General features: G+C 42.7%; 1 protein-coding gene across 4 annotated transcripts in view; it reads left to right on the top strand.

Annotated features, from left to right (window-relative positions):
- FAM120B (family with sequence similarity 120 member B) overlaps positions 1–21,775 on the top strand; it is an 86,113-nt gene extending 64,338 nt beyond the window's left edge. For 3 of the 4 annotated variants that reach the window (XM_090043567.1, XM_090043576.1, XM_090043583.1), the window contains exons 7-11: positions 2,164–2,370; positions 7,989–8,097; positions 9,404–9,538; positions 13,830–13,887; positions 19,933–21,775. In XM_090043567.1, coding sequence (XP_089899693.1) covers positions 2,164–2,370; positions 7,989–8,097; positions 9,404–9,538; positions 13,830–13,887; positions 19,933–19,945 — 522 coding nt within the window. In that variant the 3' untranslated portion in view covers positions 19,946–21,775. Of the gene's footprint in view, positions 1–2,163; positions 2,371–7,988; positions 8,098–9,403; positions 9,539–13,829; positions 13,996–19,932 lie in introns of all 4 variants that reach the window. The other variant, XR_016441876.1, reaches the window with a different exon arrangement.
- Positions 21,776–22,092: the final 317 nt, after the last annotated feature.

The following is a 22,092-nucleotide window of genomic DNA, read 5'->3' on the forward strand; positions in this document are numbered from 1 at the left end:
GGAATAAATCAGTGTAGCCAAATTGCAGCACACATGCCACAAGTGGCATATGCAGCCACTGTGTTGGCACCCAGCAGACTGAGCAGAAGAGCTGACTGGGCAGGGAGACAGCAGAGCAGTGAAATCAGGCAGGGGAAGGGACTTAGATGGCAGCACTTGGGGAAGGGGCATGGCTTACCATGTGGCATGCCTGCCAAGAAGTTTGCCTTCCTCCCCACCCCTTACCACACTTGTTTGAATTATTTAGAAACCCGTGATCCTATGGAACTAGATGCCTTATGTTTCCTATACTTTACTGTGCATGCCTTCTTTGAATGAGATCTGAAAACTGAGGTCTTATTGCTCTGTGTGGCCAGTAAAGGTTCTGTTAGTTTTAGATTTTTATTCTGTCCTTTGCCAAAATGTTGACCCGCTAGAGCTGTGCTTGATGCTGTACTGTATTAGCTACCAGTCTTCACGTACAGAGGTGCTATGTGCACATAGTTTGTGGGCCTTCAAGATGCTAGGCACTGCACAAATGTAATACACTACAGTTTTGTAGTGGGAATGGTTGAGATTCTATTTTTACTTCAAGCAAAAAGCTCACAGCCTTACAGGACAAAAGGACAAAGCCACCTTTCAAAATGGCCTCCTGAGTTAAACTTAGCTCATCCCAGTGCCAACCTTTACACTTACAGACCCAGTCTCAGTGACCAGCATCAGTCTAAACCTGTAACTGAACAGAAGTTCCATGCACACAAACCAGTCTAAAGATTGCAGAAGCCAGTTAAAGATAATCCTGGATCTATGTAGTATCAGACTCATTCAATTTAGGTCAAACTGGTGCACTGAACTTCTGCCCACTTCTCCTGCACAGCCCTGGAGCTGGGAAAACCCAGCCACTGGCCCCAGCCCAGGAGCTGCTCTTTTCACTCCCCCTTCCCCCTCCCTGGTCTGTTTTTTGCCCCCACAGTCCCTTGCTCCCCCCCAGCCAGTGCTCTCAACCCCCATAGCACAAGCTGCTCCAGGTGCAGCTGCTTTTATCAGTGTTTGCCAAGCAAGTCCCATGGGGGGAAGGGCAAAGGGCATGGGGGTGTGGGTTGGCTGGGGGGCATCACCTCAGCCCCTCCAACCCTCCTGCCTGCCTGCCCCCCATGCCATTTTGAATAAATTGACTAATGCCCCCAAATGTCTGTATTTTGCCCATATGTGTAACTTATACAGCCATAGCATCTGCTTTAAATTATGGCAGCCTTGACGAACTGCTATATCAATGGCCATCTTGCTGAGAAGCCTACCTGACCTTGGCAGACTATTGTGCTGGAGTTTATGGGGGGAGCAATTCCTTTTCAAGCAGCCTTGTACTGCCTAGGAAATAGCCAAATTGGAGGAATTTTCCCTTGCTAGATCCAGGTCTTTTATGACTGCCCATACACTGCCATGGCAGGAGTTTAAAACTCTCCCAACAAGTTTATCCTGGCTGCAAGGTTTAAGGGTCACTTTGTGTTTTTTGGATGATGTCTCCCCCATTCCAGTATTTGTTCTGAAGAAATTCATTTTGAAAAGAAGTTATTTGGCCTTTGGACTACTGACAGAGGAAATCTTGCAGTGTTTTAAATATTTCTACAGTTTGAGCATAGTTAACCTTGGACTCTAAATCTTACAGTTTGTATGGTATCCATCAAATGTGATAACATTTCCCATTTGATCAAATTATGGAAGGTCAATGAATCACACCATCACTTCAGTTAAAGTTTTGAATTCCAGTGAAAGAATTCCTTTTTTGACAACTGCCAACATTTGAGAAGTATTATAAAGAATCTAATAACAGTACTTATTTCTTTGGTCTTCCATGGAGTTAGTTTTGGTTTTAAGTGTAAACTTGAATGTGGGACTTAACCTCTGATTTCTTTAAAAGAAATGTTAACAACTTCCTTCATTTTAGTGAATAAAAAACCTCAGTATATCATTCAGAAAATCATGATAAATGCTGCACAAGATTGTTAGCAGCTAGGAGGAGGGCACGAGGCAGCAATGTCACAATTCCCCTAGAGTTGGGATTAGGAAGCATTCTTATTGTGTGGTACAGAGATGGCTTGCATTTGGTAACATTTGTGACATATAGCAAAATTATATGGCTAATATACTATATTACATTTTTTTGTGTTTGTTTAATTTCAACAGCTTGTGCAAGTGGACTCTAGAGCTGTACAGCTTGGCGCTGTCTTTATTCGTGGTCTTGCAACTTTGATTATGGCCAATAGTGCCTGTGGCTCTCCATTCAGCATGGACGATTTCATGCCTTGGAAGGTGTTTGATGGAAAGCTTTTTCAAGAGAAATATCGGCAGTCACACAGAGGGTGTTCTTTGGAGGAGCTTTTGGAAGGCAATGTGAGTATCTCCATCCCATTTGTACTTGGAGACTACAAACATTCCTACATACAACTGTTATCAACTACAAACATTTTAATTTTAAAATGGATGTTATCATTTGTCCCATTTGATTCTTTCCCCTTCTTTTCCTCTCCCTTCCTTGTCCCCAGTACACCTCCCCTGCCAAAATTTCTGTTAAAGCAGAATTAATATTGAGAGTATTGGGATTACAATTTCACTTTTATTCCTGTTTTCACTGCTCCAAAAATAATAGTATAAGAAGGTACAAAAATGGTTATTCATTCCAAAAGTGTAAGAGTTAAAAAATACATAGCAGTTTCTGATGCTAAAAGTTTTGCAAGACATTTCAGGGACATTAATGAAAATTCCTTAAAGAAAAGTACTGGGTAAGACTTTCAAAGGGGCACATTTTAAAAGGTATTTATGTACCTAAAGATGTAAGTAGGTACCTAGTGGGATGTGAAATCACTGGAAGTTTAGATATTTAGCTGTTTCTGAAAATTCCTACTAGGTACCATCCTGCCTCTTTATCACCTAAATATTTTAAATCTGGTACTAAATGGCATTTTCAACAGTTTATATATTAAGCAGTTTGGAACCTAAGCGTGTCTATATATATGCTTCAGGGTGCAGGGAGGGACATTTTAATCTCAGGAGCCACCCTAATTAAAATGCCTGCAGCATCTCATGCATGTAGCGTCCTGTACTTCAAAATAGCAGCGCAGATGCATTAACTAAAGCTCGTTCAACGAACTTTATTTAAAGCACCCTTGCTACCATTTTGAATGCAACTGAATACAAGTGACGCTGAGGCTGCTGGAGTGTTCTAATTAGACTCGATTAATCGATTGAGTCTGCTCCAGTGCATTCTAATTAGAATGTGTTGGAGCAGGTGTCAGGCACATGTATAGGTGCCCAAAGTCTCAGCTAAAGTCATTGTGCCTCAAGCTTCTACATGTCTGTATAACTTGAATGTGGGGCTTAAATTCCGAAGCCCCCTTAGGTGTTTTTGAAAATTTTACTCACCGCTCTCTAGAAATCATACTTTTTTTTTTTAACCTTGTTACTACAAGTATCATCTAAGAGAGAAGCAAGATTTTCATCAAAGGGATTAGAAAATAAATTATATTGTTTTGTCAGTTGACTTACTTCATGCTTTACACAATAGTTTTCATGTAGTCTGTTCTTTGTAGCCACGTAAACTCCAGTTCTGGAACTGACTACATGAGTAGACCCACATATCTTCATCACAATGGTATAAGTGTCCATCTAATCATGAGGAGGCAAGGTTCTTTGAGTAGATGTGATATCTTTTATTAGACCCACTGAGTAGTTAGAAAAAAAGTTCTTGGTAAGGTTTCAGCTGCAGTCACCCTTCAAGAACTTTTTCCCAGCTTCTCAGTGGGTCTAATAAAAGATACCACATCTACTCAAAGAACCTTTCATGCCTGTGTCCTTAGACCAACATGGCTGCAACTAATCATGAGCCAGCTGTAGATCAGGATTAGGGCCTTATGTAAATCCTATGAAAGTCAATGGGAATTATTCCATTGACTTTAGTGGGTTTTGGATTAGGCTGATAGTTTTCCTGCCGTTTGTATGGGTCCTTTACAAATCTGTGGAAGAACTTTTTAAAAAATGTAAAACTGTATAATCACAAAAAAATGGCTGGGGAACCCAAATACTTGTCATTTTTTCTTTTGGAAACCTGAGTAGAACCCAAGTAGATGAAGAACTTTTAAAAATATATCTAGATTATGGTCAATCCTTGGAGATTTTTACTTTTTCAGTGTATTAGTTAATATGTTTTAGCTAACATTTTAAAACCCTTGTGTAAACAGGGTAAGTTATATTTTCACGTGGTCTGGATGACTGAGATAAAAAAACCTGGAAGGAGGGTGAAGGTTCAGTTTGAGTATCTAACCTGCCTTCACTAAGGCTTTAAAAAAAAAAACCCAAAATCTTATATTCTAGTCTAAACATACCTTAAGTGAACCATTCTCTTGTGGAAAGAGTCAGTCTAGACCCTGGAATTTTTAGAGTAGTTTGAATATCTTTTTCCTTTTTAGTTACAGTTTTACACTACATATATGGCAGTGGGGAGAGCTCCCAGACTAATAAAATAGTTTTCCAACTTTTCAATTTGAAAGACAAGAATCTGTTTTTAGAAGCATTCTTCAGAGATGCCAGTTTAACAGGACATTGGCAAGGCAACAAACATGCAATTGGGTGTTTCTACTATTATAAGTTTAGCCTTATGGATACTGTTGGTACTTAGTTCCTGGCAGAACTGTAGTGCTGAAAGCCAAGACCATTGCACACTTTTTGAACAGTCTGTCCATGGACTTCGTGGATAATCTGTTATGAGCTACAGCATTGTATTAGGAAGAAGTTATTCTACAAATATTGTTTTGATATTGAAAAGATAAGTAGTAGAAAAAAGTTGATTCTTTCTCATTCCACCAACCCTTTAAGTTCTATGGGTCTCGTGTCATTACTGCATGAATTAGAGGGCTCCTTGTAACTTCAGACTTACTCTACACTATGAAACATGACAAAAATCATGTTCCACCAACAGGGTTGCTCAACCTCATTTAACTAGACTGAGGCTTTCGGTACTGCCCAGCAGCAAGCTAAAAGTTTGTGAAGACATCTCCATGCCTGAGCTAGCTGTTCCAGTCCCTTCCTGTTCTGCAGTTTGCACCTTGGCAGCCCAGCTGCTTAATGGAGCTGTGCAGAACTGTGGAGATGCACGTGCTCTGGTGACTTGGGAGCGCTGGTTGTAGAACTTCCTGCTGCCAGACCAAGTTAGAGTTGTTTTTGAACTCTACCAGCTTTAGGTAAATGGCAGTCAAGATACAGAATGTGATCTAGGCAGACTGTGAGCTTGTAATTTCTTGAACGTGCTAAGAATTGGCCCACCTTCCCCAGAAATAATAGTGAAAATAAAAAGTGCTTTAACCATTTTGGTGCTAGTCTGTGTGTAGAGCAGCCCAAAGTAACTTTAACAGCCACTACAGATTGTTTTTAAAAAACGGTTTAGATCTAAGTTTCTATTAAAATTGTAAAAGATATCAATGTATTTACTCAAATTCAAGACGAGTTCTTTCCCCTCCCCATTCTCAGTCAGCAGGGGGGTGGAGGGGGGTGGAAAGAAGCCTCATTTTGGATTCGAGTATCTGCCTAGGGCGGGCAGTGGCTCAACTCTGGCTTTGGCCCCCTGCCTTGGCCTGAAGCCAGAGCTGAGCCACTGCCTGCCCTGGACTGGAATGGCATGTTTGGCAGGGGAAGGACCACACAGCTAGGGGGATTGCAGAAGAGACTGTGGTGGGAGGGGAAAAACTGCAGCCTTGCCCCCCACCGTGTCTGTACCTGCCTCCCTACCTCCTGCTTCCTTCACCCCCTGCATCCTCCCTTACATTGTGCTCCAGCTCTGATCCCTCCAGCCATAACCGAGCCTGGCTGGGAACTATGGCCACTTCTCCCTGAGTAGTTCAGGTGGGGCAACCACTTCTACTGACTGCCCCAATCCAGAGCAGAGTTGCAGCAGAAGGTAAGGGGTGTGGGCAGGGGGGGAGTAGTGTGTGGGGTAGACAAGCTCTAGGGGGGAGCAGGGAGTAGGGGGTCAGGTATAGGCAAAGGGCAAGGGGGCGCATGGTGGAGGACAGGTATGGAGGGGGGACAAGAGGTGGGGGAGCAAGGGGTAGGGGTCTGGCCTCTAACCCTCCACCCTCCTGTCGCTGCTTTCTGCACCACAGCGGTGTGGGGGATGAATTTAAGACAACCTTCCACTAATTAGGTTCTTTATGTGGAAAACTATAACAAATATATAATTTTGCATGCATAGAATCTAATTATTGTGGGGATAGGGAGGAGGAGTCATCTTAAAGTCCTCCTGATTTGGGTAAATATGGTGCTTTTTTAATAGACTGTTATTATACTAGCCCGATTTTCCATAGCAATAATGAAATGTGTTTATCCACACAGAAATTGGATATAATAGCGTCATAAAACAGAGGAGTAATGATTTTATCACTTAATTAGTGTTTTATTATGTTTCACATTTATGGAGTATGTCCATGATCTGTTTCTTTTAATTAAAAACAACTAACAGACTCAGCATGAATTGTATGTTTTCTCCCTTTTTTGGTCATATCATGACTTTCAAGCAGTCTTCGTAATCACATTCTGAGTTTATTCTCCCAAGAATGCTGTAAGAGGGTTTTCCCATTAGTATTAGTGGGAGTTATTCACAAAATATGAATGGATGTGTGGAAAAATAAATCTACAAATTGTGAATAAAGCTATTTCACTAGACAGGTTTCCTAGCTTTGAAAATTTGCTCAGAATATTCACTGGATTTCAGTGATTTGAGCTCTACCGTAAGTTAGTAAAACCTCTCTAATCAATGGCTATCTTGCCAATCATTGGTTTTCACCTAATCAAGTAGTCATTCATAGGGAAGAGTCTTCTATTTATTGAAGGGATTTTTTTCCCTGAGAGAGGCCCCCTCCACATGTTACATGTATTATGCAATTACCTGGTTAATTGTACCGTTAATTTAAACTGAGTACATATGCGAATTAACTGTCATGCCTTAAAAAGGACCAACTAGCTTGAAGTTAGAGCTGGAAAATGTGTAATAACTTTATAGCTGGTTTCTGTCTAGCTTTAATTTGCATGTGTAGCAGGGTCTATGTGCCGGCTGCTGGGAGCCCTGTCAGCTGCTGAAGCTACAACAATCTGTGGGGCACTGTCAGCTGGCAGTCTTATCAACTGGCAGGACTCCCAGCTATGGCGGCTTGTTACTGATATGCTGGTGAAGGGGGAGCCCACAATAGTGATCCTGGGCTCCCCATGCACTGGCACTTAAAGCATGATATGATCTGATCCTGGATCCCACAATCACGCCTCCTGCCATGTACAAGTAGCATGGCAAAAGGTGTGATTGTGTGGATCACTCATCACATCCTATCGCTCCTTTACCTGAATGTCTAGAGGGGCCCTAAAAGTCCGTTCATCCTTGTGAGACTCTTCAAGCAGCCTGTAACCAAAGCCCCTACATCAGTTCAATCACAATCCTTCTTCTCGCCCCGAATTAAAACTGATAGATGTTGGTAAAATTTTAGGAGCTGATCAAATTTGAGGTGCCTAATCCCCTCAAGTCTTCAAATCTCTCTTGCTTGACAGCTATCTAAAATATTGCCAAAATTATCATGCATTTTTTTGCTGGGATGTCTTGAGTAAAATACATAGATTTGATTTCTTCTGATTAATTTTTCGTCTCTGTAAAAAAACCCACTTATCTATGCACCAGACTCGATCTAGTCAGATCTGTCTGCAGAGACAAAGCAGTTTATAACATGAGTAATCAAAGCAAACTTTACCAAGAAAGAGAGAAAACAAAACAACTCCCACAAAAGTCTTCTCTGTTATGATATATTTTAACTTTGTTTCTGGGGAATAACAGATTGGAAAGTCTTGCACTTTCAGATAGATACAAGGCTGAACTACCCAAATAGTTTTGACTGCTATTGAAGCAGTCTATTCCTGTTACTCTTAACAAGAAAAAGAGAACCTACTTCAGACTTTAATGTTATGCCCACTGTCTGCAGGGATTTTTATGTACACAGTTCCAGAATCTGAAGTCGCTCATCTGCAAAGCTTGTATGGCGAAGAACAGAACAATTCAGAGCAGACAGCGGGGAGATGGATTTATTGCAGGTTGGCATCATGTTAATTCCCAGGAAAGCTAATATATTGATGTTATCTGTAACTTTTCAACAGCAGCAGTGTCCTTTTAGGCAGTCTGTCAGCCTCAAGAGAACTTGCTGATACAACTGGTAGGAAGAATTCGACAAAAAATATTCTGATCCCAGGACGTTCTATGATTATGATTACCCAGAACTGAATCAAGTAATGTTTCCGTCTATATTTGTGGTTAATAAGATTTGTGTATACTGTAAACATAATAATATTTATTGTTAGAACACTGTTCTTTTACTTAGTAAGTAGTCATTTGTGCCCTGTAGTGGTTAGATGACTCAAGATTTCCCATCCTGCTTTAAGGAACAATTTTTCAGCATAGTAACATTGAAGGATTCAGAGAATACATTTATTTTTTCAGAGAGCACTCTGAGCTTGTTGATGCTTGAAAATACTTTGCACTTTTTCTCTGTTTAAAGCTTATTAATTGTCATCATTTTAATGGCAACATATGCATTTTAAAATACTGTTTTTAGACTATTAGTTTTTGTACCTATTTATTTATGAAATGCAAATCTCTGCTGGTCTTATCAACCTCATAAGCGATACCTGGGATATTTATCAGATTTGTACACAAATGCAAGTAGAATCTTTCTCACTTCTCTTTTTTAAGTTGGTTTTGGGGGGCTTTATTTTGTGTAAGCAGATGTTAACTTCTTGATAACTTTAATATGTACAGTACTATTAGATTTGTGCATAAATTTTGTCTTCTCTACTGGCTTTTTGACTTTTTATCTCTACATCTCTTTGTCCCATTGTTAAAAAGTGGGCAGAGTTTTGTGAGCACATATATTTCTAAGACCTGATACTGGGTATATAACAAAGGTCTCATGGAAGCGCATTCAAACAACCAAATAAGACCTTTTTAGAGGCAGAGGATCAAGCTATATTAGTGTTTGCCATGGCTTTAGAATTGTGCTGACTTGTTTCCATTATGATGGGAGGCTCTGACATGGACAGATTTATTATTCTTTTTAATAACTGTTATAACCAAATTTGTGCTATTATCTACCACCAGAATAGTTTCACCATGGTTTCTAAGATTCTTGTTATGGAAACTCAGCTGTGAGCATGTTCACAGAATGAGAAGTAATGGACTAACTATGAGAGGGAAGCTAATTAATTTAAGGTAATCAAAACTGCCCATGAATATTGCAGCATATCTGTCTTAAAATGTTATTTGCTCAAAATGTTGAAGAGATTGTAACTTTGCTCATTACATTCTGTATACATTCAATATCAACTTGCACATATTATTCTTCAGAAATGCACCGAAGAGGAAGGGGTGCTAGTTTTCAGCAAGCGCACAGAACTTCATTTGCTCCTCCATACTGTAATCAGAACAGGGGATCTCAGTGGAGAGGGCGTCAGCCTTATGGTTCTCAGTCCCAACCTTCAGGTAAAAAAGAAATCCAATACATTAGAAACTGTTATTCTGTAGAAAAACTGCATTGTATGCATTAAATCAGTGTGTTAAAATCAGCAGAAGCTAATCCTACGAGATTATGTACAAATTGTATTATAGCTCGGAGCTTTCACATGCTTATCACTTTCTGAAAAATTCCTTTATGTGGAGCCAAAACTTTCCATGCCTTGTTCCAGGTAAAAATTTTTGGAAGTTTTAGTAGTTAAAAAAGTATACCTCAGTGCATAAAAAAAAGTCTTTAGTTTCCAATCCTAACTTAAGTCATAATCCAATAAATCAATTACATGCTAAAATGTAAATATATGCTTAGGTGCTCTGCTGGATCAAGATCTTGGCCTCTACTTAACTGGAGCCAGGAGATCTCTACATATAAGCTGTGGTCTTCTTTAGCAGGAGTTGACCTTAAATCACTCATCAGCAATACAGTTTGATTTAGCAGGGGAGAGATTTTAAGGAAACTCAGTACAGTGGCCCAGGAGGGAAGTAGGTTGTAGTGACATTACCATTAGTGGCAGAAGACATCAGTATGGGATCGAGTACCAGAAGGCCCGGGGATCATGTAAAACAGATTATATAGGCTCTTGGGGGTGCAGAATAATTTATAAATTCTGCCCAGCCCCGCCCCCCAGCCTGGGACTGTGGGGCAGTTCGTGGTTGCACTGACCCGGGAAATTCAGGTAAGAAGTTAGGGGAGGGAAGGGAGGACTGTGGGGATTGCCCCGGTCCTCAGGGCTCAGCTGGCTCCTGCTGAGCCCCACAATCCGGGCATGCAGCCAAGAGTTGGCAGGCAGGCGGGGAAGTGGCGGCTGGGGCAGGGAGGGAGTGAAAGTGAGCAGGAGCATGGGGCCTGCACCAATGTCCTGGGGCCAGCACCACCAAAGCCTAGACCAGGGCAGTAGGGCGCAGGGTGTGGGCTGGCAGGGGTCTGTGGAGCCAGACTGGGCTGCACCAGCAGGGAGAGGGGGGAGCTGATCTGGCTTCATAGAACTGTGCTGACCTGGCACTGCATTCCTTCTACCCTGCCCGACCCCACTGGTGCTTGTCCTGGGACACCAGCACAAGCTGTGCATTCCCACCTGGCTGCCACTGGCTCCCTCTTGCCCGCTCACTCCCAGTGCCCCGGCCCCGTGATACAGGCAGGGAGCAGCACGCAGCCCCAACCCTGCACTTGCCTGCGAGGAGTAAACTGGTCCTCAGTGCAGGGGGAAAGTGGCTGCTCCCCTTCCCCATGCCCAGCACCCCATTTTGCAGCCACTCACAGCCCACACAGGGCTGTTCTGCTTCTCTGCCATGTCACTGCCACCCTGTGGGACAGCAGTGGCAATGGAGAGCAGTCACAGGCAGCCCCGCAGAGGCTCCAAGTGGCTGCAGTATATGGCTTCAGCCACAGGGAGGGGGACCGGCCACTTTCTCCCCACACTGAGGGCCAGCTTATTCCTTGTCACCACTGTTCAGTCCAGACGGGCGAGCATGGGACATGTGGGATCGGGGCTGCGCGCTGCTCCCAGCCTGTACTGTGGAGCTGGGGCGGGGGCACGAGAAATGAGCAGGCACACAGGAGCCAGCAGCAGCGGGGAGGAAGCATGGGGCCCGCACTGGTGTCCCAGGGCCAGCACCGGCGGGGTCCAGAGCAGAGCAGCAGGCGTAGAGGAGTCTTGGCCAGCAGGGGTCAGCTCCCCCCTCTCCCTGTTGGTGCAGCCCAGCCCAGCTCCGTAGACCCCTGTGCCCTGACCACCCTGCTCTGGGCTCTGCTGGTGCAGGTCCCATGCTCCCACTCGCTTCCACTCCCCATGCTGCTTTCCCCACTTTCCTGCCAGCCAGCCACTCTGCACTACATGGCTCCCATACCCCCATCCATACCACACACACACACACACACACACACACACACACATCCCCACAAAACCCCATATTCAATCACTTCTGCATATACACCACAAACGCACACAAATCAAGACAAAACTATTTTTTTAATTAAAATATATGATTATGGGGTTTTGATTTTTAGTATGTAATTTGGTTTTTTTCCCCTAAGACGGCAAACCCTCTTCCTCAAAGGAGTACTTCTAGGGGCAAGGGGAGGGACTTCCGGTGGCAAAGTTCAGAGGTTAGGGGCAGGACTTTCGGTCCCAAGATGGCGACCAGGAAACGGGACACCTGTCAAGGGGCTAGGCTACCCACGCGTTCCTCGACAGCTCACCAAAACTTGGTGAGCGGCCCTCCGCCCGAAATAGTTGCCCGCCCCTGGGCTAAGGCCTCAAGGACACATTCATGTAAAGTCACCCTGGGTTGTGATCTGGGATCCCAACGGTTGTGCTTCCTGCCATATTACACATGTATGGCAGGTGGTGTGATCAGATCCTAATTGTGCCCTTTCTTCCTGTCAGTGCAGGGGGAGCTCAGGATCTTGATCCCAGGCACCTCCTGCATCAGTAAGTTGAAAGCCAGGTCCCCACAATCTTCATATGATTCAGGGTTGTCATGGGGCTAGGGCTGGGGCAAGGAAAGCCCTGAGTGAGTTTGAGACCCCTGGCTCTCCCAGGGCTGGAGTCAACAGTCAGCTGATTGTCAGCCTAATGTCCAGTTGAGAGCTTTTCCCCTGAGACTTTAAACCCCACATCCTGCAGCTGTGGCAGGGCTGGCCAGGCGCAGAAGACCAAAGGTTCCCAGTGGTGGTAGCTGAAAGGCTTTCCTCACTGGGACTTTAAACCATGGGTACAGGGTTTAACGTCATTAGCCCTTCAGTCATCCTTCTATGAACCTCTGATTCCTCATACCTGGAAGCTGTGCCAGAGCTGTGGGGTGCTGGGTTTAAAGACCCTGGCAAGGGAAGCCCTTCACCTCTCCCCTCTGGGAGCCTCATCCCCCCACACTGGGTAGCCTCACCAAATTTGGGCATGAGGGTTTAATCTCCTTAGCAGGACAGCCCCTCATCTCCCTCTGGGAATTGTAGAGTCAGTAGATTACAGCTATGCATACAAGTTATCTACAGGCTCCATTTTTCACATATTTTACCTTCAGGCTTCAAACATGCTGCCAAAGTAGCATGTAGAAAAGCAAAGTTTGGGCATCCTAGGTATGGCTTTCATCCTCTGTCTGCTGCAAACTTTCCTGTCCATATTGTTTTGTTGTTTTTGAGTTTTCTGTTTTAAAAATAGAGCTTAAAACAGAGAACTGTTGCTAAATATGCATTGAACATAGTTTGATCTTAATCAACTAAGTTATCTAAAACCAGTTTTAAACCTACTTTAAACTGGTTAGGGTAACACAGTTTCCAGCTCTATGCAGACAGGATCACATAGCATATGCCTAGACAAAACTTAATAATTGCTATTTCAGATGTCAGATGCAAATCAAAACCAGAGTAAATTGTACCATTGCATGCATCAGTAAAAATAAAACAAACATTAAGAATTACAGAAATCACAAACATAGATTATATAAACAGTGGTGTCACTACCCTTATCACTCATTTGAACAAGCAGGAAAAAAATATCAATAACCAACAGACAAGCTAATTTCAAACTACCTTTACTCTGCCTCTATACAAAACTTAATTAAAAAAAATAAACTGTATCCATCCATTAATCATCTCTTTCATAACACTGTATAAACACTTTACACATTAATTCTGGTGAATGCCAATTGAACTTTTGCATAAGCAGGACCTGACTATATTGCAGAGGTAAAGGCTGGTCTACCAACCTTTCTTATGCCTATGGAAACTGACGTTATTAAAGCAGTTTTGTCTCTCAATAAGGTTGCAGTTATGCCAGTTTAAAAACAGTTATTTCAGTACAATTTATATCTGTAAATTTAGGATAAAACTACAATACAGGTAAAAGCAGTATAATTGCTATGAGGAAAAGTTCTAAGTAACACGTTGTTCTTTACCTAATTTGCACAATCAGCTATGCAGATCATTCTGTACGATTACACAATGTACAATTCCAAGTAATTGGCTGGGCTAGTATTTAGAAGTACACAAACTGTGCAGATAACTTTACTAATGACTTTAAGAAAAGCAATTCCATTATTAATGATAGCCTCCTAAATTTAAAAATGTCAGTCTTAATTGTATACCAGAGTAATTACTTACTGTAGAAGGTATATAGAATAGAAAATGGTGAGGTCATGTTGCAGTGAGAGACAGGGAAATGGTCTGCTTTCAAGCTATTCCTACTGGCTTTTAAATACTCTCACCAATTATTTGTTTTTCTCCTTAAATATTAAGGGAAAAATACATTATTCTGATCTCTCCTAGGTAGAGGATACCGACCAGGACATCAAGACCAGAGGAGAAGATTCCAGTTTACTCCACGGTAAATAATAGAAATTCAGAGTGCAGAAGAATGTCTGAATAAGATGATACAATAGAACTTAGATAATTTCTTGCTCCTCTGCAAAGATGACTTGTGGATGATCTGGAGGTATGTATACCTGCAGCGAACAGCTGCACAGGACTACTGAGGCACTCCAGCTGTTTGCTGCAGTTTTTATTTCAAAGGGTGTTGCTTCTCTGATCAGCTCTGTAAGATGGTTGATGAGCTCCAGCTGATTGGAGAACCAATGCCCTTTGAAATAAGTTGAAGCAAACAGCTGAGCAGCTCCTCTTTAATTTGACAACTGTTGTGAACTAAGCAGATCACAAACCAGCTGGCTGTACATTATCTGGGTTCTGTTGTTATATATATCTCATGGACAGCATTGTTGTTCCTACAACTGAGTCTTGGGCTTGACAAAGGAGCTGAGCACTTAACTGAGATTCAGGTGAAATCACTGAAAGCTGCAGGTACTTTGGCTAGTCCTTCTTTTTGTGCTAAGGCTAAGCTTGTTTTATTTTGAGGCCTGGAACCCAGGTAGTAGGTCTTGTTCCTCCATTCCTCCCAGCCTTTCTGGACTTAGTCAGGTACACATTATATGCAAGCATTCATAGTCTCTGCATGAATGCTTATGCATCCATAGTGCAAAGGCAGGGCCAAAAAAGGTTCAGGTGTGCCTCTAGGTCAGGGGTGGGCAAAATATGGTCTGTGGGCCAAATCCAGCCAGCCAGGCAATTCCGTCCAGCCTGCTGGGCCCCTCTGTAAGCCCTAGCCCTCACTCCCCTCTGCAAACCTGTGCCTTCATGCAGGAGGTGCACTCTGATTGCTAAGCAACTCTCCACCCACCCCAGCCTGGCCTGACCTACCCCCAACCCTGAGCTAGAGGGCATTAGAGATAAGCCCCCTGCTGGCGATTTCTAGCCCTCCCTGCCTGGGAGAGTGGGAATTCAAGTACTGTCTTCATTACTGTCATCTTCAACTATGTAATATTTTCCTTAGCTTTCTAGAAGTCTGTAAATTGAATTGGCGTAAATAGAAGTGTATAAAATTGATTGTTACTTTTTTCCCATTTATGTATTTTGGAGCCATCATATCTGTATTTTTGTATTGCAACATTTTCAGTGCATTGAGATATGTAAGAATCTCCCTTTCCCTTTAGACAAGATATATAGGGTTAAAAAAATCAAAGCATAAAGTCCAAAAAAAGAACTGAGCAACAGGATAAGGAGACAGCCAGACAATGACAAAAGGATAAGATGCCATTCATAAGTCTGATAAAAATGTTATAATTCAAAAGAAGCTCTTGCAATAATAAAGACACATGAATATTCCTTGATAATACAGATGCCAAATCTGGAGAAATACTGTACCCATCATGCAAGAGTTCTCTTCCTGTTCTTCAGTCTTAAAAGAATTAGTAGTTGGCTACTGAATACAGTAAATTCTATATTTTTGTTTGGCTTGATTTTTGATAAACAACCACTAAGACAGAGGTTGAGTATGAACAGCTCAAGGTTCTCCTTATTTTAAAGCCCAATCTAGCATTTAAAAGAAATAACTGTTTCCCCCAAATATTTAATACCAGCATATCTCACATTGTAGGAAATAGTATGAACATATCTTTCTTGCAGTTCTCACCCTTTTATATCTTTTCTATTTTTATGTTTAGGCATACTACAGGGATTTAAAAACTTGCTAATACTGCATATGACTTCACTTTTATTGAAGTCTATAGGACTGTACAAGAGTAAACCCCTGGATCTTTACAGAGGAACAGGGTTTATTCTTAGTCATGTTGGACAGAAAACTCAGATTATTTTTCCTTTATTATCACTTGGTTAGCATCTACTATCATCTCCTGTATATTAGTGAGTATATTTTCTTATCACCATCAACTCTGGTATTATTCATAAAGTAGCTGTACCTCTGATATGTTTCATGTTTTAAGTATAGTTAACCAGATAGTTTTTTATACCCAAGATCTTATTTTCAGATTATTATAAAAAAAAAAGTTAGTAAACCTGCCATCATGTTGCACTTAAGATTTGATTAACCAGTTAATCACACCTTAAATTGTAGTTTGGTCACACATTAAAGAAATCAATGGCATCATAAAACAAGGAATAAGCCACAAAATTAATGGGGCAAAATTACAATTGTAATTGTAATCATACAAATGTGTAATAAATTTATGGCTGGTTTCCGTCACACCAGTAATATAGCCAGTTGCACCCCCACGGCTGGGAACCTAGATAAGCTGACAGGGCTACCAGCCACAGGAGCCTCACCATGATCCCAGGCTCCCCCTGCACCAGCAGTATGGCTTGATGGAGATGCTTAACCCCATCTCCTGCCATGCATGTGTGACATGGCAAGAAGCATGGCTGTGTGGATCATGCATCCTATCCCATTGTGCCTTTGCCTGTATGTCTGGCCAGGGGCCCTACAGTTGTCAAGAAGGAACCATATTCTATAGTACTTACCCTGGCTGTGATATTAATAAAGGCTTTGCCTACATACGGGTTAGATCAGGGATGGGCAAAATGCGGCCCATGGGCCGGATGCAGCCCACCAGGCCATTCTGTCTGGCCCGCAGGATAATAAATAATAAATTTAGAAAATTAATATTTATCTGCCCCTGGCTGCCTGTCATGTGGCCCTCTATGGCTGGCCAAAACTCAGTAAGTGGCCCTCTGCCCGAAATAATTGCCTGCTCCTGGGTTAGATGATAGTTGTTCAAATGAGTATGTAATGCAGGGGCGGGCAATTATTTCAGGCAGAAGGCTGCTTACTGAGTTTTGGCAAGCCATTGAGGGCCACGTGACAGACAGCCAGGGCCAGATAACTATTAATTTTCTAAATTTTTTAGGGGCTCCGCAGGCTAGATAGAATGGCCTGGCGGGCCCGCATCTTGCCCACCCCTGATGTAATGTATATGTTATCATGGCTGGAGGGAATATTATGAACAGCTGATCTAGTCTTCTGCATAACAGAAGCCATAGAATTTCACTCTGCACCAAGCCCCAAATTTCCAGTTGAGCTAAAAATATTTATTTAAAAGACATCCATAATTTAAAGACTTTATGTGATGAAGAAATCACTGGGTTCTTGGGTAAGTGATTAAAGTTTCCATTCTATTAAAATACATTCTTTATTTTCCAGTTGTTTTTGTCTAACTTAAGTATTTAACCATTAGATTACATTTATCTTTTTCTGCTACAATAAAAGCCATCTGCTATCAAAATTTTTGTACCCTTTTATTTATCTATAAAGTCTAATCAATAACTTCCATCTTTCATTGCTAAAATAAGTAAAGCTAATTTTCTGCCTGATGCTCTTAAAACCATCACTCCTTTATTTATCTATTCCTTAAAGGAATATATTTACTTTATGTGGTGCTAAAATACAGTTTTATTATAAAAGATATTATAATATCTAGTGAATATCTAGGCAGGAGCCAACCCAGCCCAATGGCACACAGGTCCTGTCTGCAGTGCCAGGAGCCCTGGGTGGCAGCGAGGCACACGCCAGTGGACCAAGCCGTCTCCATGCACCACATGGAGCCCCTGGGACTCAGGCAGCGCCCCACATGCTGCTGGGGGTCTGTGCCAGCAGCAGGCTATGAGTGCCCCGATGTCCTGCTGCTAGAAGCTGCTGTTGTTGGGGCGGCTGTGTGCCATGCAGAGGGGTGGATGGGAGACCCACCCCTCCCACACAGTCCCCTCACACTCATAATCCACCCACAAACCACCCCCACAAATGCCCCGCCCACAAACCCCACACAATCTACCCACAAACCCCACACCTCCCCACAAACTTCACAGCCACCCCTCCACCAACCTGCCCACAATCCCCCCTCCCCCCTTGCAAATCTCACACTGTGTGCCCAGCCACCAAACGGGACGGGACCTGCTGATGAGAGCTGCTGCTGCAGGGGCAACTGCCACACTGCAGCCCTGCCCTGTGCCCACCCCAGTGCTGGGACATGCAGCCCCAGCCTGGGGGGAGCTCTTGGTCCCAGGAACCACCCAGGGGGTGTGATGGGCAGGGAGGAGGGCTAGAGGTGGCAGCAGGGGTGTGTATGAGAGAGAATTGGGGTGGGGGCGCAGTCTGGGTAGGAGAGGCTGCCAGAGCTGGGCTTAGACCCCTAGAGCAGCCTATGCAGGTGGAGGCCAGCTTGGAAAGGAGGGGGCTTCCCCAGCCCAGTCCCTGAGACCCAGTCAAGGGCTTCCCCGTCACGGCATGGAAGTCGTTGGGCACAGGCTCAGGGAGTAGAACAGCAAGGGCTGGCACGGCTCTGAGCCACAAAGCAGCAGGTGGAACAGCTGCTGATGGACTCGCGTCTTGGTGATGGGGCAGAGCTGCTGCCAGGAGAGAGCTAGAGTGGGCAGGCAGGGGCTGCGGGTCAGGAGTGAGGTGCAAGGCAGGGACGGCACTGGGATCTCAGTGCTGCTCAGTGCCCCACATCCTGATGAGCAAAGGGAGCAGAGGCAACTCTGATTTTTCTATGATAAAAAAACCAAAAGAAAACACCAAAGTATGTAGATATTTAGAATTAGTTTAATTATGATGATAGAGGCACTAGTAAGCTTTCAGATTGTTTTAAAATGGTAAATATATCAATAAAATATTGCCCAACTGCTCTCTATATATAGTGGCGTTTCATTTTAATCACAGAAGAATGCAGATTTGAGGTATTTTAATGAGAGAATCTGGGCTTTTTTATCAGAGAATTTACCATTTTTAAACATGGGACATCAGGATCCTTGCTGGTGAGGCAAGTGGCAGGACCTGGGCAGAGGAGCTGAAGGGAAGACGAGATAGCTGACCTCCTGGTCATTTGGGGCCAGGCAGATATGCTTTAACAGTTCAAAGTGGGCCATCACAACAAGCACATCTTCCAGGTGATAGCTGTCCAGATGGCAGGTGGGGCAACAGAAGACATGACAGCAGTGTCGCACAAAGGCCAACTATGCAGCCATGGCCCGCTGGCAGCTGGCCCAGAGGTGCAGGAGGCTCTGCAGTGCCCATACCACAGCCCAGGTGGCCGTGTGGTCCCCATCTGGGTCTAGCAGGTGCGCAGCCATTGTCCCACAGGTCTAGGGGTGGATGCTGTTGCAGGTGGCAGCAGGTCACAGCCAGGCAGCAGTCCCCACTGCCAGATTGCTGCAGTGGGTAGAGGGTGCAGGGGCCACTAGATTAGAGCTGCTTCAGCAGTCCAGCTGGCATAAGGAGCTAGTGTCCCGAGATACCAAGTGCCTGGGACAGAAGCTCCTGAGAGCAAGTAGCCCTGAGCTGCTTGCCAGGGCAGCTCTTTATACTGCTGGGGCCAGCAGAGGTGCTGTCCTCAGCCTCTAGCACGCCCTGGTGGAAGACCCAGGAAGAGCTGGGCAGGGTCAGTTTGCCCCAAGTGTCAGAGTTTGCCCCACACAAAAGAGCATGTTCAGGCACATGTGCTGAGGCACAAATCTCTGGCACAAATTTGTCCTGCTGCTATCTGAGCTCCTGTAAGTGCATGTGCCTGCATATGCAAATGCGCCCAGTCTATTTTATTTCCTCACACCTGACTTATCTCCTCACAGCTCAGGACTCCCTTTAAAGAATTTTGCATCATGCTAGTTGAGGATCACTGGGCTGGAGGTAGCCACTTGTCTGCTCCACAGCTATGTGCTCTGGATTGCATTTGAAGGCACCTAGGATGCTTCTTTTTATAGGCACTTCCCTCTTTCAATTTAGAGCATCATCCTAAAACATAGAGCATGCCATCTTAATATTAGGCTTTGTGACACCTAAATAGAGGTGCCTGTGAAGTTGATCTGGATCTGGCCCCAAGTTCCTTTTGAGAATGGGACTTAGAAGCTTGAAAAAAAAGATTACCCCAAATACTTTTTGGACTTTTAAATGAAGTTTCAATCATTTTGCATGAGTATGGAACAGTTAAATTGCTGTAACTTTTCTAGGAATTTCTGTTACATTTCTTGAAAATGTTTGCGTATTGATATATCTGTGCCTTCTTTAGCTTATCAAAGATATTTTGTATTCTAGATGGCCCAGATGACTCTGTTGTGACTGGATCTGAATGAAAATTGATAAGACAAGCTATATTTTCATAAAGCACTGGACATTAAACATCATAAAAATCTTTTCAGTGTCTGTATTGTACCATTGTGAACAACCTGAATACATATTTTAGGAGTGGTGGAGTGGAAGGGTTTAATTACAGGCTTATTTCCAGACCTTCACTCAGGTTGCCAATAATTTATCATTTTGTACCTCTGATGGGTCCTTTTTCATTGCTAATTTAATTGTCTAGAAATACACGCTCTATTATGAAGCAGTTACTGAATTATTTACCAAATGGGAACTTTACAGAAGCTTTAGGTAGACAGTTATGAAATCTGTTTGTAAGGGGAAATGCATGCAGAAACATTGTAACAACTAAGCAGAGAAACACTGTAGGCACTGTTACATTGTGAAAGAAATCTAATTAACATGCCTGGCTCCCTCATTAAAGAGTAGCAGAGCCATGACAAAACTAAATAGCTCTTCCTAAATAAGTGTTGATAAACCTTTATGTTGTGCCATAGTATATTCCATATGTGCCATATCTTTTACAAAAAAGTATTTTAGAAGTGTTTCAGATAGCATCAGTGTTTAAAAAACAAAACTTCCTTCTCCCCCTGCCCTTCCCCTTCCCATTTGTCTGTTTCTGCCTGTAAAGCTAGATGACCTCATTACATGGAAGTTTCAGAGGAAGAGGAAAAATGACTAAAATGTTTTTAAAACCTGTCAAAATATTTGTTTTATGCACAAAAGTATAAGAGCTTTTAAGTCTTATTATTTCTCGGTCTTCCAAAGCTACATACAAGCACTGTCTGTTCTATTAGGAAACCCAGAGTTTTCCTTTTGGGTCTATAATGGTCCCATTTCCAATCCTTTACAGTTTTATATATCTGACTTTAAATATGTCATCACTCTAGGACTACACGTGGCTTATCCTAGGCCTCAGGCCAGAGTAATTTTGGAAGAAATCACACATTAGGGGGAAATGAATATTCCTTTTAAACATTGAGGGGGGTTTTTAATGGCAGCAGTTTGAAGCACAGTGGATGAAATTTTGTCTTTGTTGAAGTCGGTGGCAAACCTGCTGTTAACTTCAGGGGAGTCAAGGTATCACTCCATTTCAATCACTAGCTGATAGAAATTGATGGACAGCCTGCAGGTGAAACCGAAGGTATATCATGACTTAATTTATTAGCCACATAGTTTTCACTACTGCATGTGGTATATATGCTTGTATTTGATATGATGTATTTGATTTGATATGATGTATTTGTACACTGTAGATTAATCAGTGTTCACAAAAATTTGGCATGAAGAAAATAACTTCTCTTGTTTATTGTTCAAAGTGATTTATCTCTTTTTGTGGGTTTTTATCAAGTGGATTGCTGTTGCTACTGTACAGATTCGATATAATGGTCACAGATTAAAACATGCTTGTTTTTAGTTCATTCTATTTCTACTGTAGTTACTGCGGCTACCGTTGTTCCTTAGACCTTGTACATGTATCCTCTTTTGAGCCAACTCTTCAGTAAACTTTTCCATCCAGTATCTGTATTCTGTTAATATAAGCAGCACTTTCATTTGTATATATGCTGTATTATGATTTCCTTACATTTGTTTTTCCTGCCTAAAACCCAGTGGTTGTCCTGTGACCCAAATACACAGCAGTGACCCAGCTAAATAAGTTGGCAACAATACAGCATTTCTAATGCTATAAAAGTGATACTCATAACTTTATTTAAATACAAAGCTATTTTTTGTCTGATTTGCTTTTTGAGGATCAAGTAATGACAGAGATTGAACAGTCTTGCCACATTTTCCTGCCATCTTGTCACTTGTGCTACCTCTTACTCATTCAAACCTTTCAGGAGAATGTACACTTGAATTTTATTGAAATATTACTAGTTCAAGAATTGCAATGTGTTCTGTGGTACTTTAAAAAAAAAGAGTTGTGTGCTAGCGTTTTTCAGGTATTCCCACCTGTAAAGATATGATGTTGAGGAAAATTTCCAACGGATTCTGTATATAGGGTGGTAATAAAACCAGAATTAAATCAGAATTCAGCAAGAGTGTTTTGCTGTGCTCATACTGGTTATTCTTACAATTATTAGTGAGAGCATAAGACACTGAGATTTTTCTCCT

The sequence above is a fragment of the Crocodylus siamensis genome, chromosome 1 (genome assembly GCF_052110815.1).
Source record: "Crocodylus siamensis isolate JL-2025a chromosome 1, ASM5211081v1, whole genome shotgun sequence".
Lineage (NCBI taxonomy): Eukaryota > Metazoa > Chordata > Crocodylia > Crocodylidae > Crocodylus > Crocodylus siamensis.